General features: G+C 43.8%; 1 protein-coding gene across 2 annotated transcripts; it reads left to right on the forward strand.

Moving 5' to 3' along the window:
- LOC130532316 (sal-like protein 3) lies at positions 1-13,352 on the forward strand. 2 transcript variants are annotated; one of them, XM_057044882.1, is made up of 4 exons: positions 1-1,496; positions 7,855-10,995; positions 11,188-11,525; positions 11,737-13,352. In XM_057044882.1, exons 1-4 carry the CDS (start codon positions 1,415-1,417, stop codon positions 12,166-12,168), a joined length of 3,993 nt encoding a protein of 1,330 aa, XP_056900862.1. In that variant the 5' UTR covers positions 1-1,414; the 3' UTR covers positions 12,169-13,352. The 2 variants fall into 2 exon arrangements, with proteins under 2 accessions (XP_056900862.1, XP_056900863.1); XM_057044883.1 differs by lacking the exon at positions 1-1,496 and adding an exon at positions 3,907-4,073.
- Positions 13,353-23,675: the final 10,323 nt, after the last annotated feature.

Genomic DNA, 23,675 nt, shown 5'->3' on the forward strand with positions numbered 1-23,675 from the left:
CAGAGAGAAGCGAGATATTATGGGATAGGGGGGTCAAATCTGGGTGTTGAGGGTGTGCGATCACGCTGAGGACAGCCAACAGTAACGTGGTGGTACATCCTAGTGGTGGCTGAAAGCAATGGGCTGAACCTCAGCCTGGGGTTAACTCTCACACAGCGCAGTCCTCCCCACACACACGGAGCCACGGCCAACGCCGAGAGACCCGCAGCGCGGCGAACGCGGCGAGGCTGCCAACAAGAGACCTCCAAAGTTGGCTTCGAGGTGAGCCTGCGCGCCCGGCGGAAGGGAAGACATCTCCACGCGTGTTTTTACTCCGGTAAACAAGCCCCGTCTGAGAGTTTGTTTTCCAAGTGTCGAGAAAAGAGACTTTTATTTGGAGGGGTGTGAAGCGCACCGAGGTGAAGACGCAGCACGGGAGCTGAGAGGAAGCGAGGGGAGGTGGGCGACGGCTGCACCGCGACAGTGAAGCGGCTCCACTTTTGTTGGACAAATTAATTCCTGATCACATTTGTAGCTGCGTTAACAGAAGACTGGCCAGCGACGCAGACGCGCTTCAAAGTTCACAGAGCGGAGCTGCGCCTCCATAAAACATCAAAAAAGCAGTTTTACTCTTCGACCCTGCCGACACAGAGAGCAGCGACCACTTTTTACCAAGAGAAAACTTTGAAACACCTTCCTCTCAACATCGTTTCTCCCGAGGTGCGCGGCCAAGCTCGACGCGCACGCAGAAAGTTACCGGCAGAGAGGGAGCGAAACGGCGTCCGGGAGGGGAGAAGAGCAGAAGCTGAAACAGACTTTCAGAACTTCCGTGGGACCGCGAAGGTGATGAAGATGAGACACGCTTTGACGCGCGGGTCGCAGCGCCGAAATCGGAGCACTTCTGCCTGAGCCAGTGCACTTCAGGAGGGAAAGAGGGGGGAAACGTCCCCCTGTGGAAGACCCCCCCACAAACACCCCCCGTGAGCAGGGCACAACAAGAGATTTGGTGTGTTGTTTTGTTGGGGGAGGCAGGACGGTAAAGAGAAAAGAGACGGATAAAGTCTGAGAGCGAAGCGGCTAATTGCTTAGTCCGTCCCTCATTACCATATCCAATGCGCGTCCGCTGGACTGCAGCCAATCCTCCCCACCTTCACACGGTGCCATTAATCGCGGGGCATTATTCACCATCGTAATTATTATACCGACATGCGCAATCCAGCGCACAAGAGCAGCGACGGCAGCAACAGCGGCTAATTTCCACATTTTCCCCTCTTCTCAATATTCCTCCGCAAGACTGTTTGTGAACTTTTCCTTCATGTGCGCGTCGACCCGCCGTCCAGCTCGCCGCTGATGCATCTGCGACACGCAGAGACATCGCGGAGCGCAACAGCAGAAGCATCGCCGAGCCTGAAGCAGCAGCAGCAGCAACAGCAGCATGTCCCGACGCAAGCAAGCCAAGCCGCAGCACCTCAAGTCGGACGAGGACCCCGCACTATCCGGGGTGGTTTCCGAGCACGGTGAGTGGATCTGTTGCCTTTCTTCCCACCCTGTCCTTCCTTCCTTCCTCGCACCTTGCCTCTAGTGAAATAAACTTTTTAAAGAAATGTATTTAGGTTGAACTATTTGTATTAACATTAATCCCCCGCGTTTTTTAATGGTAAATGTTTGTGGTACAGTTATTGGGCCGCTGCGTGATTAGGTTTTTTTGTTTGTTTGTTTTTTGGGGGCATTTTTTTAATTTCTTTTTTGTTTTATGTGGTTTTAAACATCAGTTTGACCTCCGGCACCCTCAGGCTGCACCGGCTGCTCACTGATAGATGACGTCTCGGATTAGTCCAACTAATGCATGTATTCATTTCCAACAGTTTACGCGTGCTGCATTTATATTAGAAGCTGAAGGCCTTTTTCAAAGAGGACTTTACGTTTTTTCAGAGCCTCCATTCTTCCCTGTTCTGGAGCAGTTTGCTTAAATCAGGGAAATCTTAAACTGGATTTTGGGATGGCGCTCAGATTAAATGAAGACGCGCAGTGTGAGAACGATAACCACTCCTAAATATTCACCTTTATAAACGACTGGCGCGGACACATCAAATTAACCGACATTTTCGTTCTTAAATAAATTTGAAAAAGCTTTATTTTAATTTGTTTTCGCCCCTTTATTAGCCTCTTTTGTCTCTCAGTGCCTGTCTGCCTCTCCTTGGAGTGAAACGCCGTTTCTGTTGCACGTCGAAGTCTTGTTTTTTTGTTATGGAAATGCTTTTTGTTTACCCCCTCACATAAATTTAGCACACTTGATTTGTTCTCTGTCGCTCCCAGCGTGGACAGGATGGTTTAACACAGCTCGCCATAGACGGCTGACAGAAAACGAGGCTGTTTTGCCCAGTGCTCCACTTTATTTCATTTTTTTAATAAAATGGTCACTATACAGAAAAACCCTCAACATACACAATATAGAGAGCTTTTACAATTACAGTCATGAGCTGGACACTTTAAGAATATGACTGTGTCGAGTGTTTTCTGAATTTTAGAGTCTTTATTTGCAGACCTGGATTTATTACAGCTGTTTAATTTAGTTAAGTCACGCGGAAAATACCCTCAGCCAATAAAAAGTGCTGTTTTTATACTCATATTTATGATCATATTTATCACATCCCTGGTGGTGCCACTAACCGGGGGATTATTTTTGAGTGTTTAGAGAATAAATCTGTGTTTTATTTATACAAAAGTACACACACATTCAAGCACGCACAGACACACACACAACGATACACACCTTTTGCAACAGAAAAGTGTGATGTAATCCCTGGGAAGCAGCTCGTTCCGCATGGAGAAATGTCTGTGATGGCTCTTGGCCCTTTTGCTCGGTTTATTCTTCGTCTTTTTTTTCCTTTTGCATGTGTGTTTTTTTCCCCCCAATTTTTTTAACACATTAAATTATTTTTGATTTGAGGCCAAATCACTTAATAATGCAAATTGTTCGATTGCTAACGTGACCAAGGTTATCTGTCAAGCTGTTGTATTGACTCAACTGTCAGGGGGAAAAACCCATATAATTATAATTATTACTGATGTTTTGTATCCGGTATAAATGTCCAAGGCAAAAACATATTTTTGCACTATGATAATCCATATACATTTCTAAATTTTAACACAATACACACACACACACACTCACACTCGGCAGTGTCGGTAACCCATTTCTCCACCATTGTGCTTGTGACTGGAAGTGCTGGTGGAATGTTCTCTCCTGTCCTTCACCATACTACCTCGCTTGTCCTGAAGGACAGGCGCCGCAGTGAGATGGTGCCGAACCTGGAGCCGGAGCACAGCGGGGCCATACATGTCCACTTAAACTCGATAAGACCGCGTCTCATCTGAGGCAAATGTCGAGAGTGTCAGCGTATCACTCGCCCCTCGCTGCAGCCCGGGTGACGCGTGTCCATTTCTGGACCCTGAGAAATCATCTGATGTTCGAGGAATTCAGAAGCCCTGGTTGGCGGCTGCTGCTTGATATTTAGACCCTGATGTGGTGGACGAGGCAGCGCTTAAAGACTCCTGGCGGGTTGTGCCTTCGATGAAAATAGCCACAGCGGCTTCTAACTGTCACCGTTTGATTCTTTCTTTTTTCAAAATTTCCATCTGATGTGCAGCTCTTTCATGTTCTGCCACTGAAAAGATGAAAAACTGAAAATCAAGTGCCAACAAGCTTGTCTGGCATATCATCTCCCCCTCAGGCCTTCCGGACACTTGCCCCCCGGGGCATTGGGGGGGTTGTGTGTGTGAGTGTGTGTAAGGGTGGGAAGAGGAAGAGACGGGGGAGGTGGGGGTCTGCCTCAGAGTGCTTTTACAAAGCCTGCTGACTTAACCTTTGTCCGGCCAGGTCCTGCCGTTAGATGTCAGGCTCTTTTGTGCGATTGGAGCCCGTGTGCCGTTGACCTTGGCAGCGCGCTCGTGTCCTGCGATTGGCTTCTCATCTCGCCACAGCTTCCTGTCCGTCCTGACGAGGTGCTGTCGCCATCAGGGAGTCGTCCCCCTCTCCCGTTGCAGCTCTGAGATGATTCGATTCCAACAGGAATATTTACGGCACGAATCAGGCAATTATCCTCACCCAACAGGTTTAAAAGCCGTTAATTCACATTGTTTGACTGTTGTTAAACGCCGGTCTCGTCCACCCAGACCCTGGAAGCAGGAGCGAGTGGTTACAAGGTGCAAATGTTGGCGAGGAAATCCATGTTGACAGTGACAACATGTTTCCCCCCGCGGTGGGGCTTTGTTTGGCTTTTGTTTTAATCCCCTCTCACCATTGGGTGCAGGCCCCTGGACCACCCACACAGCTGTGCCAAAGATTTCCTGAAGAAGGCGCTCAAATATGGCCGGGTAGTCTTAATTACCCCTCAGCACCTAAGGCAGGGCAGATGCGTACTGCAGCAGCAGGTTTAAGAGGGATCAAAAATCAGTTGAAATGCACACAATTCTGAAACTTTTAGGTTGTCGTGCTTGTTGGCTGTGGAAGCGTCCTCGTCATCATTCGCGGACCCACATCTTGACTCGTCCATCTGCAGAGTGCCGTCACTGAACACTCTACGGCAGATGCTCGCACAAACAAATCGTTAATGTTTTGGCTGCCCCACATCTGCGGGCAGCGACAGAGGCCTCTCTGTCAGCGCAGATATGACTGTACCACTCTGCAGCAGGCCTGATGACACACAACCACTTTCCGTGTCGTTATGGATACAGAAGGGATTGTGTGCAGGAATATGATCATATAATGTTAATGCAGGCTATATAAAAGAGGTAAAATCGCCAGAATCAATGTAATCTGGATGGAGAGCCACAGATCATTCAAAAATGGAATTAAATTAATCGTCTATGCCAGGAATGCAGACAAAAATGATCAAATTAAGTACTTAAAAAAGCACATGATAGCAGGAATTCTCCGGTTGTTGAAGCAGGCCTTTCTTCACCAGCCTTAAAAAAACCTGCAGGTGCTTCTGGTTTTGGTTGACTTTTAGATTCAAGAAGAACATATTTTGCATTTGTCAGTGTGATATGTCTAAAACAATAATAATAATAGGTATTAAACCTAAATTCATCTCGACTTATACGTGGAACTACGCGGTCTTTCTGAATTCTTGCTCCACCGCTTCTCTCTCAGCTCAACCTCCTGGCTTTCACGCAATCAGTGGACAGCATGGATATAATGTGTCAGATTAGCGGTTTCGGTTAGCGTGCCAGAGATTGCTGAGCAAGATAGCGGATGTGTGGATTCAGCGTCCACAATCCTCCCATTGACAGCGTTCAGCTTAATATTTGCATCTGAGTAAATGAAGTCTCTTAAAGGAATGAGAAACGATTGGATTTTTTTTCAGCTGCTCCTTTCTCATGCTATAGGAAAATCAATACCCCCCCCCCCCCCAACGCACGCACACGAGCACTCGCACGTTTTCACTATCTTGGAAACGCATAACAACCACAAAATGTCGCCTTTACACAGCTGCGCACAACGGCGGCGCCCCACCGTTTCAGAATCCAGATGTAATTATTTTGAGATCCTGTTTGGACATTTTCAACAAAATTAGAAAAATAATCAGGTGCCACACCGATGTGGCCGGCATGCAGATATTGAGCAACTGCAGCAACACTCACAGTGCCAGAAACCTCAGCTTAATCCCACTTAAAGTGGCAGTGTGCACCTTTTCAACCAGCTTCTTACGGTGTAATTAAACAGATGACTGACAAAACTAAAACAAAATTGAATAAAATAAAATGCTCTTGCTTGCAAGATTTATTTTTAATACAGTATGAGCATATATTTTTTAAATGAATCACAAAAATGTTTCTCCACAATGCCACAATAGGCCTGTTTTACACACTCCAGGAATGTGTTTTAGCGACGTATATGTGTTCTTAGCATTAATCTATGAAATCTGTGCGTTCTTTGTCCCACGTGTGTGTGAAAGAAAACGTGTCAGCGTGTGCGTGTGAGGTCAGAGGCATACAAAGGCCCCCACTTGTAATTGTAGGAATGAATAAAAGAGATTGACAGTAATACCATTCTAATAACTAATCAGCTCAACACAATGCCTACTCATTTGGCTTGACCTTTCAACCCTCAATTATGGAAATGAGCCCTGCTGTCCGCTGCTGGGATAAGGAGATTTTTAGCCTGCTGTCACGTGGAACTGATGTTTCCCCACACTCTCTTCCTTATTCTCCACAGTTTTTTTCAACTAAGGATTTCAGTCTTTTATTTATAAGACATGGAAGAATTTCAGTTTATATTTAATCATCTATTTATATTGTGTTTGCTGGAGAATTAATTGATAAATGGAAGCCGCAACACAATTTAAACATTAGTATTATGTCATTATTTTCACTTAAGTTAGAATGATAAATTAAATGAGAATTATTAAATATTGTCTGCCCCGCAGGAGGTAGGCGGACCATAATTGCTCATGCACACTTCGCTAAGGGGAAGATTTTTTTCTCAATATATCACTGTAATTGCAGTAAATGTTTAATGTCTGCTTTGCCACCACTCATGCCTCTTTTTAAACTCTTGATACATTTAATCTCAAAGACTATCACTTACAATTAAAGACCTTTAAGAGCTGTATTTTGTGTAATTTTCTATCCTTTAAAAAAACAACTTTAAAGGCAAATTACAGGGGTACAATTACTCAATTATAACTGTGTAACATGGCTAAAAATGAAGTTGTAATATGCATTTTAATTTTGTACACAATAGAGCATTCCTATTTATTTAAAAAAAATTAGGAGTTTTAAGCATTTAAAAATAATCTTTTGTGAAGGGAATTACCTGCAATAATGACCAGTAATTTGTCAAATATTTAAGTAGCGTATATTCTTCATCCTGTGTAGGTGTAATTAGATTAACATGCCGGGGGTATGCCTGAAATCAAATGCGTGCAGGATGCCGGGGCAATGATTGAGCGCACGTCTTGCTCGTAATGAAAAGAAAATATGTACGCAGCCATAAACAACACACACGCACAAGTGCGGAGAGTGTGAAGCCCTGTGCCTGAACACAAAAATAAACACACAAGGACGGCCATTTTTGTGTAGTTTTGATCAGGTGTGATTCGAGGCCATGCTCGTTTGAGAGTTGCACATGGAAAAGGAAGTGGAGGAAAGTATGATTAAACATGTGGAACTAATCAGAGGCATCACTGCCATGGCGCTAGCATGAAATTTGCTGAGTTCAGACTCTGTGGCCTGGAGAGAAACTGTGAATTATATGTAAACATTTTTTTTTATTTTTAAAAGGATTACATTATAACGTGGATATATGGGTTTAATTTTGTCTTTTTTCACGACAGCCTCCTTTGCTCCAGCTCAGGGTTACCGTAGCAACTTTGCAATGCTAAATGAAACAGCTCATGCATAGAAAATTCAAGGGGAAATGACTGAGCTTGATAGCAAAGGGGAATCCTAATGGGGCCATCAAAGTCCTGATTTGTACCCAGCAGATGAGGCAGCTGTGAATTGTATGAAATATTGGAAATCAATAGGTTCTATGGAATTTCATTAAGCGGCAGTATCCACAATTGATAGGCCCTCATAACTTGATGGATTGCACAAGAAAATTATTAGCTGGCTCTATGGACATAATGGGAAAGTAACTGAGTCTGGAGACTTTGTAAACTGGGACAATTTGTTCAGATTGAAAAAAAAACCCAATATTGATTTTGATTATGCTAAAAAAGAAAAAGAAAAAGATGAATCCATGGAGCAACCTCCTGGAAAACGTGTTGACTCTTTTTTGATCGCTTATTCATTAATCATCTTATTTTTTGCTCTCTCCTCCCTCCTGTCTTTTCTCCACTCACCCCCTGACCTCCTCTGCTCCATTAGCCCGAGGTGAAGTACTGGATGATGCCGACAGCGGGAACGAGAGCCGCAGTGGCAGCGAGGAGACCCACGTGTGTGAAAAGTGTTGCGCTGAGTTCTTCAAGTGGTCAGACTTCTGTGAACATTTAAAAAACTGCACCAAAAACCCTCTGGTGCTCATAGTGAATGACAATGAGGACACACCTAACGCCTCCCAAGAGTACCCTACAGAGCCCTCCCCTGTCCCCAGCTGCCCCAGTGAACAGGATGACAGCGAGGACCCTAGGGAGGGCAACCACAGTCCTGCTGGTGAGGGAGATGACGTCCCAGAGACGCCAACCTTAAATGGGATCAATGTCCTTGAAAAGGAGGATGACCAGATGGAACTGGAGCTTTCTTCTGAAAAAACTATGGATCCTGATGAGAGGGACGTGACATCACCTGAACCAGACAGCTCTCTACCTCAGCTCAGTGATGTCATCCCCTCTGCTCTCACAAGCTACGCCATCCCAAGCACCAATGTCACTCTGGAGACCCTGCATGGTACCCGAGTTGCAGTCGCTCAGTTTTCACAGAGCGTAAGGGCAGCCGTGGGCAATGGGGTCTCCACCATGGCTATTCCTATGATCCTTGACCAACTCATGGCCCTCCAGCAGCAGCAGATTCATCAGCTACAGCTGATAGAACAAATACGCAGTCAGGTGGCTCTAATGAACAGACAGCCAGCCTCACAGAATGCTCTCAACCATCATCCCACCAACCCAACTTTAAACCAGGGGCCTATATCAACCTGTGTCCCCACTGTTGCAAGTCATCTTCAACTACATAACTTCATCACCCCCCCTGTTCATCAGCTCCCTGTGAGGTTGCCAGCCACTCTCAATGGTCAGGGAGCTTCGGCCCAGACTTCAACAGTAGAAGGGCCCCTCTCTCATACAGCACAGAGTGGTTCTCAACAGTCAAGCTGTTCTATACCTAACACATCATCCAGTAACTCTGTTTTCACCGCACCGAGTGGCGGACTGTCATCTCTGCTTCCAGCCTGTTCATCCTCAGCCACAAACAACAACATTAGCACTAGTAGCATAACAGTAGGAGGAGGGATCAGCAGCAGCTCACCTCTTTCCAGGAATTCTACAACCCCTCCTTCTCTCAACCATAGCAGCCTCCTGAGCTCTGCCTCCAATCTACCACTTATACCTCATAGTTCATCCAGCAGCGTGATCTTCCCCAACCCACTGGCTAGTATAGCGGCCACAGCGAATGCACTCGACCCTCTCGCAGCTCTGATGAAGCACCGCAAGGGAAAGCCCCCAAACGTCTCGGTGTTTGACACCAAACCTAGCTCGGAGGATCCCTTCTTCAAGCATAAGTGTAGGTTCTGTGCCAAGGTTTTCGGCAGTGACAGTGCTCTACAGATTCACTTGCGTTCCCATACAGGAGAGAGGCCCTACAAATGCAACATATGTGGCAACCGTTTCTCCACCAAGGGAAATTTGAAAGTACACTTCCAGAGGCACAAAGAGAAATACCCACATATTCAAATGAATCCCTATCCTGTTCCAGAGTACCTGGACAATGTGCCCACAAGCTCTGGCATTCCATATGGAATGTCTTTGCCTCCAGAAAAACCTGTAACTACCTGGCTCGACAGTAAACCAGTTCTCCCCACAGTTTCCACATCAGTAGGCCTTCAGCTGCCTCCAACACTTCCGAGTATGCTGGGAGGTTTTGGTGACACTACAAGCCTCACTCCACTCAACAGATCTCCTCAAAGGCCATCTCCCCCATCAAGTGAGTGTGCCTCTTTGTCACCTAATATTGTTTCTGACAGTATGACAGCCACTTCATTATCACCAAAACACAGCTTGACGAGTGATGCACCTCCTCTTTTGAAACCTGAGGGTATTCTCCTCCCCCCAAGCTGCTCCACAAGGCCAGGAGAGAACACCACCACCACAACTACAGTCACACAAGCGATCCTTTCCTCCACTGTTACTTCCACAACAACATCCAACAGTGGTCAGGTCATAGAACCCACCTCCAGCCCCAATTCTTCTTCAAACCCTATCTCCCATCCTGTCCTACCCATGATTTCAGACCAGTTTAAGGCCAAATTTCCCTTTGGAGGTCTCTTAGACTCTATGCAAACTTCAGAGACATCAAAGTTGCAGCAGCTTGTTGAGAACATTGACAAGAAGATGACTGATCCAAACCAGTGTGTCATTTGCCATCGTGTCCTGAGCTGTCAGAGTGCTCTAAAGATGCATTACCGCACCCACACCGGGGAGAGGCCTTTCAAATGCAAGATATGTGGACGAGCATTTACAACTAAGGGAAACCTAAAAACACACTTTGGGGTCCACAGATCCAAACCTCCACTACGGGTCCAACACTCCTGTCCAATCTGTCAGAAGAAATTTACCAATGCTGTTGTTTTGCAGCAGCATATCCGTATGCACATGGGAGGTCAGATCCCAAACACCCCAGTCCCTGAAAGCCTGCAGGAAATGGACACCGACTTCTCACATGATGAGAAGAGCCTCGATGCAATGAGTAACTACGATGATGATCTTTTGGATGAAATGGAACAAGCAATTGACGATGAACCAGACTTAAAAGAGATGGACATAGACCTATCAAAACCCTATTCCCCTGGGAGCTCCCCACCAACTTCCATCATTTCTAGTATTGCTGCAATGGAGAACCAGATGAAGATGATTGACTCCACTGCCAGCATGTCTCGTTCATTTGGACAAAAGCTTGCACAAAACGGCAACAGCTTTGGGGGAGACAGTGACTGCTTTGCTGCTGATTCCTTGTCTGTGGTGGGGGATGTTGAGGGTCAAAGCTTGGGGAGCCCATCTTTGTCTGAGTCCTCCGGCTCCATGCAACATTTGTCCCCAGCTCACAGTCATTCTGAGAGCCAGCCATCCAAGTCCCCAGCTGCTCTAAATAATAACAGTAGTGCTATGATGGCAGAAGAGTGCATGGAGAGCACTGCACTTGGCTTGGCAATGGTGAAGTCAGAAAAATCAGAGACCCCGTCGCCCCTGTCAGCCCATGAGGGCAACGGTGCCCTCGACCTGACCGCCACTCAACCTGGCAGGCACTTTATCAAGGAAGAGAGCCACTTCAGCATGTTGTTTCTGAATAGAGATCGAGGTGAGTCAAATAAAGTGATAAAAAAATGACAAAATGAGTGCATCTCTGACTAAACATTCTAGGCTCACATTATTTCATTTAATTTCAAATATGTGTAACGTGTGATTGACTGAGATGGAAAAATATACGATATTCTAAATTTTGCAGCCCTTAATCTCAGCAAAACCATTAACTTAACATCTTTATTTTCAGGACTGAGCACTCCTAATCTGGCTAGTACTGTATCCAACATGATCAAAATGGAGATGAATGGGCACGGAAAGCCAATGTCTCTGAGCGAGAACTCTCACCTGCCCATTAGCATCCAGGTACCTGCTGCAACGCCTCAGACCACCATGAGTCCCAGTGTCAACCCTATGTTGGCTCCCCCTCCTCCTCGACGCACTCCCAAGCAGCACAACTGTCCCTCATGTGGGAAGAACTTCTCCTCAGCCAGTGCTCTTCAAATTCATGAGCGAACACACACCGGCGAAAAACCTTTTGCTTGCTCCATCTGTGGTAGGGCTTTCACCACCAAGGGAAATCTGAAGGTATGAATGGTTTTGTTTATTGCCTTAAGCGTTCTTGAAATACTCTTATTCTTTTCCCAAAGATAGTACGATCTGTTCATATAATTTGATTTGAACTCCCAATGTCAGCATAAATCTCAATTTATTGTATTTAAATGTATAATCTTAGCCCTAACCCTAAACATAAAATTTAGATTAAATATGGATTATTTCCCTTGTTTGATGCTTTTAGGTTCATATGGGAACACACATGTGGAATAACGCTCCAGCCCGAAGGGGCCGTCGCCTCTCGGTGGAGAATCCTATGGCCCTGTTGGGAGGAGACGCCATGAAGTTTAGCGAGATGTTCCAGAAAGACCTGGCGGCCCGGGCCATGAACGTCGACCCAGGCTTCTGGAACCAATATGCTGCCGCCATCACCAACGGGCTGGCCATGAAGAACAATGAGATCTCTGTGATCCAAAACGGAGGCATCACCCAACTGCCCGTCAGCCTGGGCGGTACTGGAATCACATCCCTGGGAGCCATGACGGGAGGACTGGATCGTGTACACGCCGGCAGCAGCCCCCCGATGACGGGTATGGACAAGGCCGGCCTGGAGGTTGGAGCTGGACGCCCCTTCTCCAGGTTTATTGAGGAGAACAAAGAGATCGGTATCAATTAAAAAGACTTGTGTTATTCAGAGGTAGATGTTTGGCAAAAAGGCTAACAGGGACACTTTTGATCCAGTCCAAACTGATGCGTACTATATTATGTACAAATTAAATATCTTTTGTTTGATTTTGGAAATAGTATTTAGTATTAATTAGAGGTCTTTGCCTTTTGCCCAATCCCTCCACACTTGATATTTCGCCTGTACGAAGAATAATTTGTCTCTTATTTGAGAATATGTCGTCTTGCAAGATTTGCATGGTACTTATTGATTTTTACCAGTATGTTGGACTGCTTTTACGAATTCCTTTGAGAACCAGGATCCTGCCTCATCTGGGATTGAGAACTCATTCGGACAGAACTTAAGCCTAACGATGCGTTCAAAGACAGTCTGGCCTTCATCATGAACCCTGCTCATGATTGTTCTAAAAACAAATGCTTTCGAGTAGACTGAAAAAAGACTGAAGTTTAGTGTTTCTGTGCTCGCCTGAGTGTTTTCTTTTTTTCATGAACAGGAAAACTTGAAAAAAAAATAACATCTGAACTATTTTAATCTTTACATCTAGTCTCCCAGCATTCTTATATTGTCCTGTGTCTTTAGTATTTATGATATTGACAAAAAAGCGGGTATACAAAATATATTTAATGGCCCAAGCATTTTATTGATCCATTCTTTTCTAAACTGCAGGCTTCAGTAACGAATATCTCTTTTGACAAAGACAACTCGGCGTTTCAGTTGAACAGGAAAGAAAATGGTAAGTTTAATGAGGATATTTGTCGAGACTACGTGTATCTCGTGACACGATGAAAAAAGATGAGATATATCCGAAGCTGCTATGACCACAACCCTGCTTTTAACCTTTGTAAAGATTAAAAAAGAAACGATCCTTTTGAAGAAATATCTATGTATAGAAATACATCTAAAACAGGTATGCATATTTTGTATCACATAAAGATAGACATCATGAGTTGAGAGTATTTGTCATGTTTGTGAATGCACTTTTTAAAAACGAGACGTTTTGTCTGTGAGTTGCCGTTAACCTTTCGACTGAGCTATCGGACACATGCTGTTTTTATTGTTTTCAGTGTACCACTCCTACGATTTGCCGAGTCGGTTCTCTGTTGCATCTGTGCTACTTGTCAGAGTGCAAACTCGTCACCCAATCAAAACCCAGTTCAATAAAAAAAAAAGAAACAGCTGCGTGTTTCAGTGATTTTTAAGCACATATGCACCATTGTACTTACACATACTGCTAATATTTAAATCCAAACTTTATTTTGAAAATTTTCTAACATTCAGTTAATTCAGTATCCTGAACCACTGTAGCAACTTGTGTATTTTGTGTAAATTATTATTAAATAATTAACAATAGTGTCTTCAAGATAAATTAAATATTTGACTCCTACTTTTCATTTAGAAAAAAGTAAATATATAAATAACAACGTAGCAGGAAAAAAGAGTAAACATTTTATGAAATGACACAAATGAATCTACAATTTATTAAAATAATAATATTTAATTCTTGAAGACATGACACTTAACATTTGGAGTGCTTTTAACACCTGAACACACTTATGGACTTATGATACGCAATTTTTTTTTAGTGTTTTGAAAGCTTTTTTTCCCCATGGCTTCTCAGACCAAATTATTCAGCTCTATTTTCAGTTTAAATGAATACCAGTTTTACTCCGTGCACGTCTCTGGGAAATTGATATTTCTGAGCGATTGCACCGTGGGAACAGCTAACCAGCCAATATAACAAAAGTGGATTTATACAGACGACTATCACAAAGTGAGAAACAGCACGGCTCCATCGCAGCATTGACAATTCATCCTATAGTGCCGAAGTGATGATTGGTCCATCAAAGTCCAGCTTACATCAGCTTTCACTGCTGAGCCATAAGTATTTATTTTTGTGTTATTTTTCTGTCAAACACATTTTTGCTCCATGTTGACGAATCAGTTCGGGCCTGCCCTGAGGAGCTCTCCAGGCTGATTCAGTAATGCCGTTTGTAAGCCCATTGTTTGACATTGCACTGTCAGCTGATCACAGCGGGCTTAGTCAGTGGAATTGTCAAGTAATGAAGAAATTTCATAGCAACTGTTTTCCTCTATGGAGCCTCTCATATCTGAGTGCAAAACAGAAGGCATTCCACCCATTCTTCCACTCATGCGCCTGCATTTAGCACAAGATTTTGCAGACAGTGACTGCACACATGTGAGGACTGTTGTTTGACATACTAAATGGCAATTCTTCTCAATTTTATAATATAATTTAATAGGCTGATGGAGGAGCCTACAGCGATTTCACCTCAAGTGATTTCAATTATCATGCTTGTCAGCATGATACAGGGCTTAATGAGGTTGGAAATATGACACTGGAATCTTATTTCCATAACAAAACACCAGCAATTTAGTCTAGACTTTCTGCTGCTGCTGCTGCTACATAACACTGGAATGTCTAACATGAAGCGTAATTTTATTTTATTGCACGAAACATTTATGAGCAGGCAGGAGAAAGCAGAGTGTGTCCGTTTTTAACAAGCAGATATTCAGCACGCTGCAGCGGTGACTGTCAACAAAAATAAACATGAAATCCTTTTTTTTCCCTGAGATATTTTGTTCCTGAAATGTGGCCACTTTCTCTTTGTTCAGCACTTACAGCAAATTGCTTTTTCCTTTTATCTGCACTACATTGACATCCATGTCTGCTCTCTTTGAAGAGAATATGTGTGACATTTGGGCATGGCACAGTGTGAACAGACAGGCCATCATTGGGACGGGGCTGTCGGCTGTTTGTTTAATGCCCTGCCTACTGTGAAAGTCTCCCCGAAACAGGTGCAGTAAATATTCCTATTGATCCGGAGGCAGGGGGCCTACGATGATGTAGTGGCGGCGAGCTATGGGAGTAAATCTCACCGACAGTAATCCAATCCCATTCTCAAGGCTATGGGTCCTGAGATAGGTGCTTTAAATCCAAAAGTGCACCTTTTAACACATCCCCCCTGCCCGCCTTTGTTGGTGCTGCATCTCTGGCTGTTCACTTCCTGCTCACTCCACCAAGCGAGTCGTTGTTTAGATACAACTTTATATTTAAGTTCCAGCAAATTCAACCTGCTGGATGTTCCCACACATTTGTGGCCCTGTTGTGGAGTGTGTTTTAAACTCAGACTGAAGGGCGTGCATGCAAGTGTGTGTAGTAACTGTTGTTCTCAGAGGGCACTATCTGAATACGCTGGAAAATCTGAAACTCCATTAGGCTGGAATTTCCCTTTGATGGCCAAAAGCTGCCTACCTATAGCGCTTGGCTGCTTCTTTGGCTCCTTGAGCAAGTGTAGGTTTTCATGCAGGCTCTCAAGATGACAAAGTTATGCACTCCAGATTCTACGGTATAGACCTGGGTGGTTTCCCCCAGTGCAAATTCCTTCTTGTATGGGTTGTTGAGAGCCTGTGAAGCACGGTGCACTTTAGCCCTGTGAACATTAACAGTGTGGTACAGTGAGTGAAGTTGCTTCTGGAGGTTACGAGAAGCTTTAATTATTAATTTAAGAGGAAAAAAAAGCATCAAAATGATTTATTTCTGGAACATGAGCAAGTCTTGTTGACATTTGCCCTTTTCTCTTGATGCTTTTAAGCTGTTACAGGAGACAAAAAGGATACATTTTTCATCCATTTTTGATCCGAAGCCAAGTTTGGACATAGTTTTAAAAGACGCCTTATAAAGATACATTTTGGAGAAAGAAAAAAAAAAAATCCCAGGTCGGTTCACCTGAAATGGAGCACATCATCAATTAAACAAACTTGCAGAACAGGGCCAATTCATCAGCAAGTGGCATGAATCAGCTATTGGTTTCAGCTCTGACGTGACAAATGCCGGAGCCACTCTGTGTGCCCAAGGTTGCCGATCGATAGAGATCATCATTGTGATGTGGCCTTTTATCTCGCAACCTGCTCCCTCAAGCCTTATATTATTCTATTCCCAACACAGAGATCTCAGAGGCAGAAGAGGAGTAGGAAGAGGTGGAGGGGGGTTTAGAAGGGCACCAGTCTGATTGTATCTATTATTCTCAGAAGGTGTGGGTATCATTTGTTCCGACTGTTTTTCGTGTCCTTTGATGACGGCTCCCCTCCAGCAGCAACAAAGTTTTAAGGGCTCTGAATAGATTTCACATGTGGCATTACAGTTTGTTTCATTTTGAGTTTGTTCTCCAGCAGCCAACTATGACTGTGGTTAACACACTAATGTTTGTGCTCAACACAAGCCTCACTCTGTGGCACTTACTCAAACGTGTCAAATCTGGCCCAAGAGCGAAGCCTCCTACGTTGTTATCGACCTGTGCCATTATGGAATTCCATGCCAATAAACTGTCATGGCACACTGTATCAGTCCAATGATTAGGCTCCACTCCAGTCACATGACAATAAAGCGCTTCCTCATTATCAGAGGCCATTATGAGAAAATGGAGTTATGCAATGATAAATATTGGATTTTCCAGGTTTAATCATCTGCTTTAACTGTGTTATTGCTGCATGGGACTCTAGAGTGAGCAGTAATTGCAGTGTTGTTATGTGGATCATGATCCACTGCACTGACACATATCAGCCATCTTTCTTTTTGACATATGAGAAATGTAGATGGAGCTGAGAGTCTCAAGTGGTTGTGGTAATTTCCATTTCAAAGCACTTTTCATAACGAGGTTCTACAGCTTTGATACTACAAAGTCACATTTCAAGTTTCAAATGAATTTATGACTTTTTAATAAATCTGAAGGAGTTTTCTCTGGGAATTTTAGTTTTATGCCACAGTCCAAAGACATGACAAATAGTATTTATGCACAAAATTACAAACTTTCATTAGTTGTTAACTTAGTGGTAACGCTGGAGCTGATTTAATGCTTGATGCAGATCACACATTGTTGTATTTAAAATAACTACAGCTAAAAGGTATGTCTGAAATGTAGCTCTTGTTGCCACAAAGTGCTCATTCACAATTATTGTGATCACATGTGTTTGCCCTCACAAACCCACTTGGGTTATACAACATGCTAATATATTGACTAAAAAGGCCTGTGTGACGCAACGATGCAATATTGTTTTAAAATATACCCTAACAAATATTGCCAAGGTGTTGTAATGCTAACTCAAGACTGAGGCCAGAAAACCAGTGTTGTTTATTTAAAGTCGTGGTGATGAAAAACACTACAGCATCAAAAAAAATGGAAGTGGAAATGCAGCATTTTTAGATGTTGATCTACATATTCTCTGCCGCCTGGCTAACAATAAAAGCTTTTTCTTCTGCCACAATAACATCAATTGTTACCTAACAACCTCCACAGTATGAACGTTAGAGTATCACAATAGGCAGCGTTGGCCATAAACTGCGCTTTTATTGTCTGTTCTAATTTTTTGTGTTTAATAGGCCAACTTCTTTAAATCTGTTCAACTCCTTGCAGGTGAAATGTTACACCTGTGCCGTAGCATAAAATATGCATGCAGACACTATCGGTTACATGCCTCCATCCTGCTCCAGCTGGGGGAAATTGGGTATATTACAACTGGCTCTGTGTTTCAACAACCAGCCCCAGTTTCTTAACACTGATTTGAACCAGTCTGTGCTATTTGCTCTTCATTAGATGAGATTTCAGCCCTGTTATGACTGCAGGAAAGAACAGAAGCAACGCCTGGGAAACCACTCCAGAAGTAGCGGTTGATAAATATTCCTCAGTCAGCTCTTGAACTATTCTTACTGAAAATCTTCCAGGTGTAACAGTTTAATGTACAGCTGTGAAATTTTTAACGAGAAGCTGAAAATAGGGTATTTGTTGCTTTTGCATGAATGAGGAGCAAAAACAAAGTAAGTAAAATAAATACGCAATTGTCCAGCCAGTAGTTAAAGTCTAAGTTGCTGACGACTGGATTTGAATAATTACAGGCATATTTGTGCAGAGATTCTGTTCAGATCAGGTTTGGGTGTAGCCGTGGCAACACGCTTCAGGATTCCCACCGTCTCCTGCAGCACAGGCTGATGTATGGAATCTGAGGAGTTCCGAGTTGTCACCGTCAGTGATTGACATGATGAGGGGGATCAATGTGAAAAACCTTCCTGCCAAGCAATAATCCATCCAAAGTGATCACGCTTAAAATTGCCTCTGGTTATTGATTCCACGAGCAGGGTCCAGAAAACACCATAAGCACTGTGCAATAACAATCAAGTTGGCAACGGAGAGACACCCTTTATTCCTGATCTTTCTGCTTGATATTTCTCATCGTTTTCATCCTGAGCCTGCATCCCTTAAGCACCTTTTGGCAGTAATTTAAAATAAAGCAGTTGATTTGCAGAAGTACACAAGCAACAGCAGATTATCTTTAGTATTTCTACACCTCTACACGTGAGTTATTCAGCACTTGTATGAGCCACTCGATGACCCTAACTTGAAATGGCTGTGAGCGCTACAAACGACTTGAGGGTTATCCTCGCTGTAGGCCTAATGAATATATAAAGATAATAAGATAGGAAAGAGACACTGAGCTGCCACTTCAGCAGCCTGAAGTATAGTATGTAGGACAGACCTGTGCATGATCACAGTAGACCATAGCATTACACCTTATCATTTCCTCTGGAGCTGAAACTTAAACTGACACTCATCAATAATGCAGCATCGGTATGATCTCCCATTCAGAAGATCTCCATGGCTGATCCATCTACGGTAGCATCTCTCCTCTCGCTCAACATTCTCCGTCTCTGTCCGAGAGGCGCCCGCACATGTAAATCCCCTTTACCGACCACAGTCTCCACACTAATGACTTCAAGTGTCCTGAACCCTCATTGGAGAGTTGAGCTGCGTCCCATTAGACCAGCTGTGGCCACCATCCCTTCCATCTTTTGTATTAAAACGCCACACAAATGGATCCCTCCGTAATGAGCTTTCTTCTTCTTTTGGCAGCACTATAATGTCAACTGTTGTCTCTGGGTTAAATGATATCCATATATGGGGTGAGAGATGCTCCCCTATTAAGCCCTCTTGCTCTCTAACTGAATTATTAAATACGCAGAATCTGGTTAAGCAGTGTACATTTTCCTAAAGGTCAGAAAGTTCATTAACTATGGCCATCCATTGATTTTATGCATGTGAGCTTCTCTGCTTGATTCATGTAGGTTTTCCAAGCTAGCTCTTAGGATGTTAGGAACAATACTGCCATTCTATTCCTTTTAGTTTTGTGGGAAAATACTGTTAAGTGAAGCTTTTTTTCCCCTTTTTCTTTTTTGGATTAGATGTAGCGGTTCAAGGAGCTCCCCTTTCCCATCAACCTGAGCCTTTTCTTTGAATGCCATGGCTAAAGAGCACATCCGCACAATCTCTAAACAAAATTCCATAACCGCTATGACGGCCAGGGTATCCATTTCACAACAGCGCGCTCCCGTCAATCCGAATGATGCCGATAAAGATCTGTATTTTGATTGAATGTGTGCAAAGCTACTCATACTTTACGCAAGCCCCTTTGACGCCGGAATAATGTCAGATACTGCGCGGCTAGAGAACACCCAATCAACAGCGATGATTTCATAAAGAGGGCTCTTGGGTTTCAGCGTCATAAATAACTCATGGTAATCCCATATTTCTCTGACTTCTCTCATTTGAACCCGGGATGGGAGGACGACAGTTGTGACAAACAGTATTAGGGCAGCAGCCGTGCGGCGGCGACCTTCATGCATCTCAGCTGTTCTGGTTTCTCTCCCGCATCTCTTCCTCCGTCTGCTAGTCTCTCATATTTACTATCCTCAACTTCCTCTCTTATATTGTTTCATGTTGCTTTTCACAAATGGCCTCTCCTGCAGCGGTAATGATATATGAGGGCGTGTGCCTGTGAGTGCACACGTGCCACAAGAATTTTTATCTTTTTTTAAATGGTTTGATTCATAAGCCTTGGGTACCCCTGCCGAGACCTCTTCCGACACGTGCAATTTTCCAAAGCCAGCCACTCGCTAAGCAATAATTATGCTGAAGTTTTCAATTACACTGCTTCCATTTCATTAACAAAAAATGTTTGGCTATTGTATAATTAGATATATGAGCTTACCACCTACATTTAACATAGCCACTACACAGCAGCCTGATGGAAAACAGAGAAGGGTTTTAGCATGTGTGCAGTTACGGTGGTTTCGTACTCAACTATAAAGTGAAGTGAGCTAGACGATACGCACCAGGCCTCCGCCTCCTTTTTCCATCGTTTGCTGTGATCCTGTAATCTAAAGAAGTATCCAGACCTATAATTGAGTATTATGAGTTGTTTGATAAAGTATGGGAGGTTTTGTTAACATGCAAAGTACACATGTATGTTAGCTCTGGGTGCCCAGAACTTTTACAAGATCAAACACCCGAGTCATGTGTGGCGGTGATTATTAGCTACCTTTGGCCTTTGCATGACATTAAAACGGAAACCAATTTTAAATAAACCCAAGTAAATACTTATCTCTCATTAAATTCTTTTATAGGAAGATTTTCACTTGGAAATTTAAACCATACCATCATTTTGCTTCAAAAGGAAGTTGCTGATTAAATTCAATTTTAAAAAATGCCCACGGTGGTGGCTATCTGGCCATCTTAACTGGCTGCACTGTGACCAAGTAGGCTTGCATTTCAGGGCAATGCAATCCAATCCAAGGTACAGAAACTCCCTTTAGACCTGTCATTCTGTGTGTTCCCTTCACGTCCCTCACAAGGGATTTCCAGCAGAGGCCAAGATTGTTCTCACTGAAGAGGTATGTGTTGATTTCTGCCTCGCAAACCACAAAATCTAATGCGTCCAAAAGTCACCGAGGACTTAGAGCTGGTGCCTGTGGCAGGTACACACACTGGTGCACCGTGGTTAAATCAGAGCAATTGTGGGAATTTACAGAATTTGAGTTATTTAATGTCTGTCTGGCTGCTGAAAAGCGATTCACCGAGGTGTGTCACCTTTCACTGAGCTTCAGAGATGCCTTTGGTCTGTCTCTGTTGTTCCACAGGTAAACTGGCAGAGAACAGATAAGCACCAGTAACGACTGTGGTGAATCGAACCTCAGTTACACTTAATGCCGTTTTCTATCTGTCAAAGTTAGACATGAGTATTATGTATATGAGCCCTAATTCTCCATCATTAGTGATACTAATTCCATTATGGTGGTCATCAGTTGCAAAAATGATCTCAGAGTGGTGTCCATTTTTAAGGCAATTTTAATACTAAATGGATTTTGCCTCTTTGTGTATAGGAGCAAGTCCCCTGAAGCCTGTACTAATTACATCCATAATCAAATGCATTCTGTGTCTTCTTGTTAATGACATTGATCTTTTGGAATATCCAAGCCTATATTCTGCGAGATTATTGGATAAAGTGCAGGGCGAAATCTGCGTGACCCCAGCAGGAAGACGTCGCGGCAGACATAAGTGGGTATTAAATGGATATAATTAACAGTGACCCTTCCTGCCACTCTGCGCTGCCAAGGCCTCCGGTCCACGGCTCATACAGCAGAAGGGATGAATTAGCATGGCTTCGGAATTGGAAAACTACAATTAAGAAAAAGGAGAGGGGCTTAGAGACCAATGTTGAGCCAGTGGGCTTATCAACTGATAGGGGCCACGGACCGCTGAGATTTACCCAAATTTGTTATTTAGAAAGTTTTGCCCTCAATTTCCCACCAAACGTCCCCTAAACCTTAACATACTTGAACAGAGTTAAATTATAGTTGAATCCTTTCCCTTGTTTTGCGTTAGCCCCAGCAGCTGCATCATGGGTGGGCATTACCTCTTTTTGATTATTGATCACTTAAAGGTCATGACCTTATGGCCCTAATCTACCTAATCCATCGTGTCAATGTAAACAAATGACTCAGCCTGACATGAACCTTGCATAACACAAAACATCAGTTTTCCTCCATACAATATAAAGGCCAATAAAGTCCAATGAGTTTTTAAATGTATTTATTTGTGCGTCATTATTTCAGTTTCTATGACCTCTGTTTGGCAGCAAAAGCATCCGTGCACAGATGGATCCCATTGTGTTTTGTGCGTTGTTCGGTTATCTTGCATGATGAGGGTAATTGGTGCGTTGATCTGGTAAATCAGTGTCAGACCAAGTGGGCAGATTGCATATGATGATCATGTTCTGACCAGATGGTTTGCTGGCACGAGGGTCTGAATTGGCGGGTTGGTCATGTGAATGTAATAGTGTGTTTGAGCCCTTCAACAGTGGGTGCGAAGAGCATTTTTCTCCTGGCTCCTCATTTAGAAGCATATGCTGAAGTGACACATGGAGACTGTGGGACGCATGCAGGGGGCAACGCCTTGGAGATGGGTTAGCTTAGCAATAGCTCTATAACACATAAAGCACAACCAACAACCTCAGGATCCAGTGACAGTCATCAGAAGTGACGCTGAGCCTATTTTTGTTAAATCCAAATAGAAAGTCTTTCATGAAGAAGGGTCAGAGGGAGGTTGGATTAGGCTGACATTGTAAATGAACCACGCCAGCGTTTGTAACTGGACCAAAACCACCTCATTAGCAAGGTCTCGGTCCACATATTTTGGTGTGCATGAGTGGTGCCATCACACGCACCTCCACACCGAGTGAGGACCGGGGTTCGTTTCAACCAAGCTAAACAAGGCTGGTGTGAAAGAGGGGTGGATGGAAATAATTGTGTTGACAGCATGTTGTAATGGCTGTGGATTAATGACACCACTGTTCCCACTGGTCCCCAACAAAAAAAACCAAACAACTTTTTAAGCATTTTTATATGACACCAGGTGGTAAAATCTGCTGCTTCAAACCAGTCCAAAAAAACAAAGCTTATTTGTTTTTTTAAATGTATTTGCTGCTTGTTTCTCAGGATAAAGACCACTTGCAGACCCCGTCTTGTCCTCGCGTCTAAGCTCCAAGCCACTTGGATGGGTATTACTTTGGAAGATGACAAATGGCTCCTGCAAAGTTTTGCACATGTGGCCAAATAAAGTTTATCTTTAGGGCATGTGCAGCTGCCAAATGCACTTCCAGAAATCTTTAATCTTTCCTTTCACGGGCTCAGTTCCTATTTCTGCATGGGGGGCTTGATGGGAGGCAGACCGGTGGTGTTTTGACACCCGTCTGAGGAAACAATCGCAGTAAGTGGCCTGGCCCTGCCTATGCTGTGGCAACGCTGCCTGTCTCCTGCGGTTCCTGGTGACTGTTTTCCTGTAACTTAGTGCTTGAGCTACTTAATTAGAGCTTTGAGTTGGGGAGGAAAGCATTTCTCGCGGCCGGCAGCCATGTGGTTAACCAACTGGAGGAAGGTGCTGCGATTGAGAGAAATCCACCAGTGGGATCTGTGGAGGTGCTCAATGGCCTAAACGTATCATTAATATCTTAAATATCAGATTTATGTGCATACAGACTGTGCGGTGTGGAGTAGGATGGCAGCCTTTCACATGTCGGTGAGGGAAAACATCCGGTGCTGCTGTACACTAAACAAATTTTAAAAAAGCATGGAGCAAAGAAACCTGGCAATC

The sequence above is a fragment of the Takifugu flavidus genome, chromosome 10 (genome assembly GCF_003711565.1).
Source record: "Takifugu flavidus isolate HTHZ2018 chromosome 10, ASM371156v2, whole genome shotgun sequence".
In the NCBI taxonomy this organism is placed as follows: domain Eukaryota; kingdom Metazoa; phylum Chordata; class Actinopteri; order Tetraodontiformes; family Tetraodontidae; genus Takifugu; species Takifugu flavidus.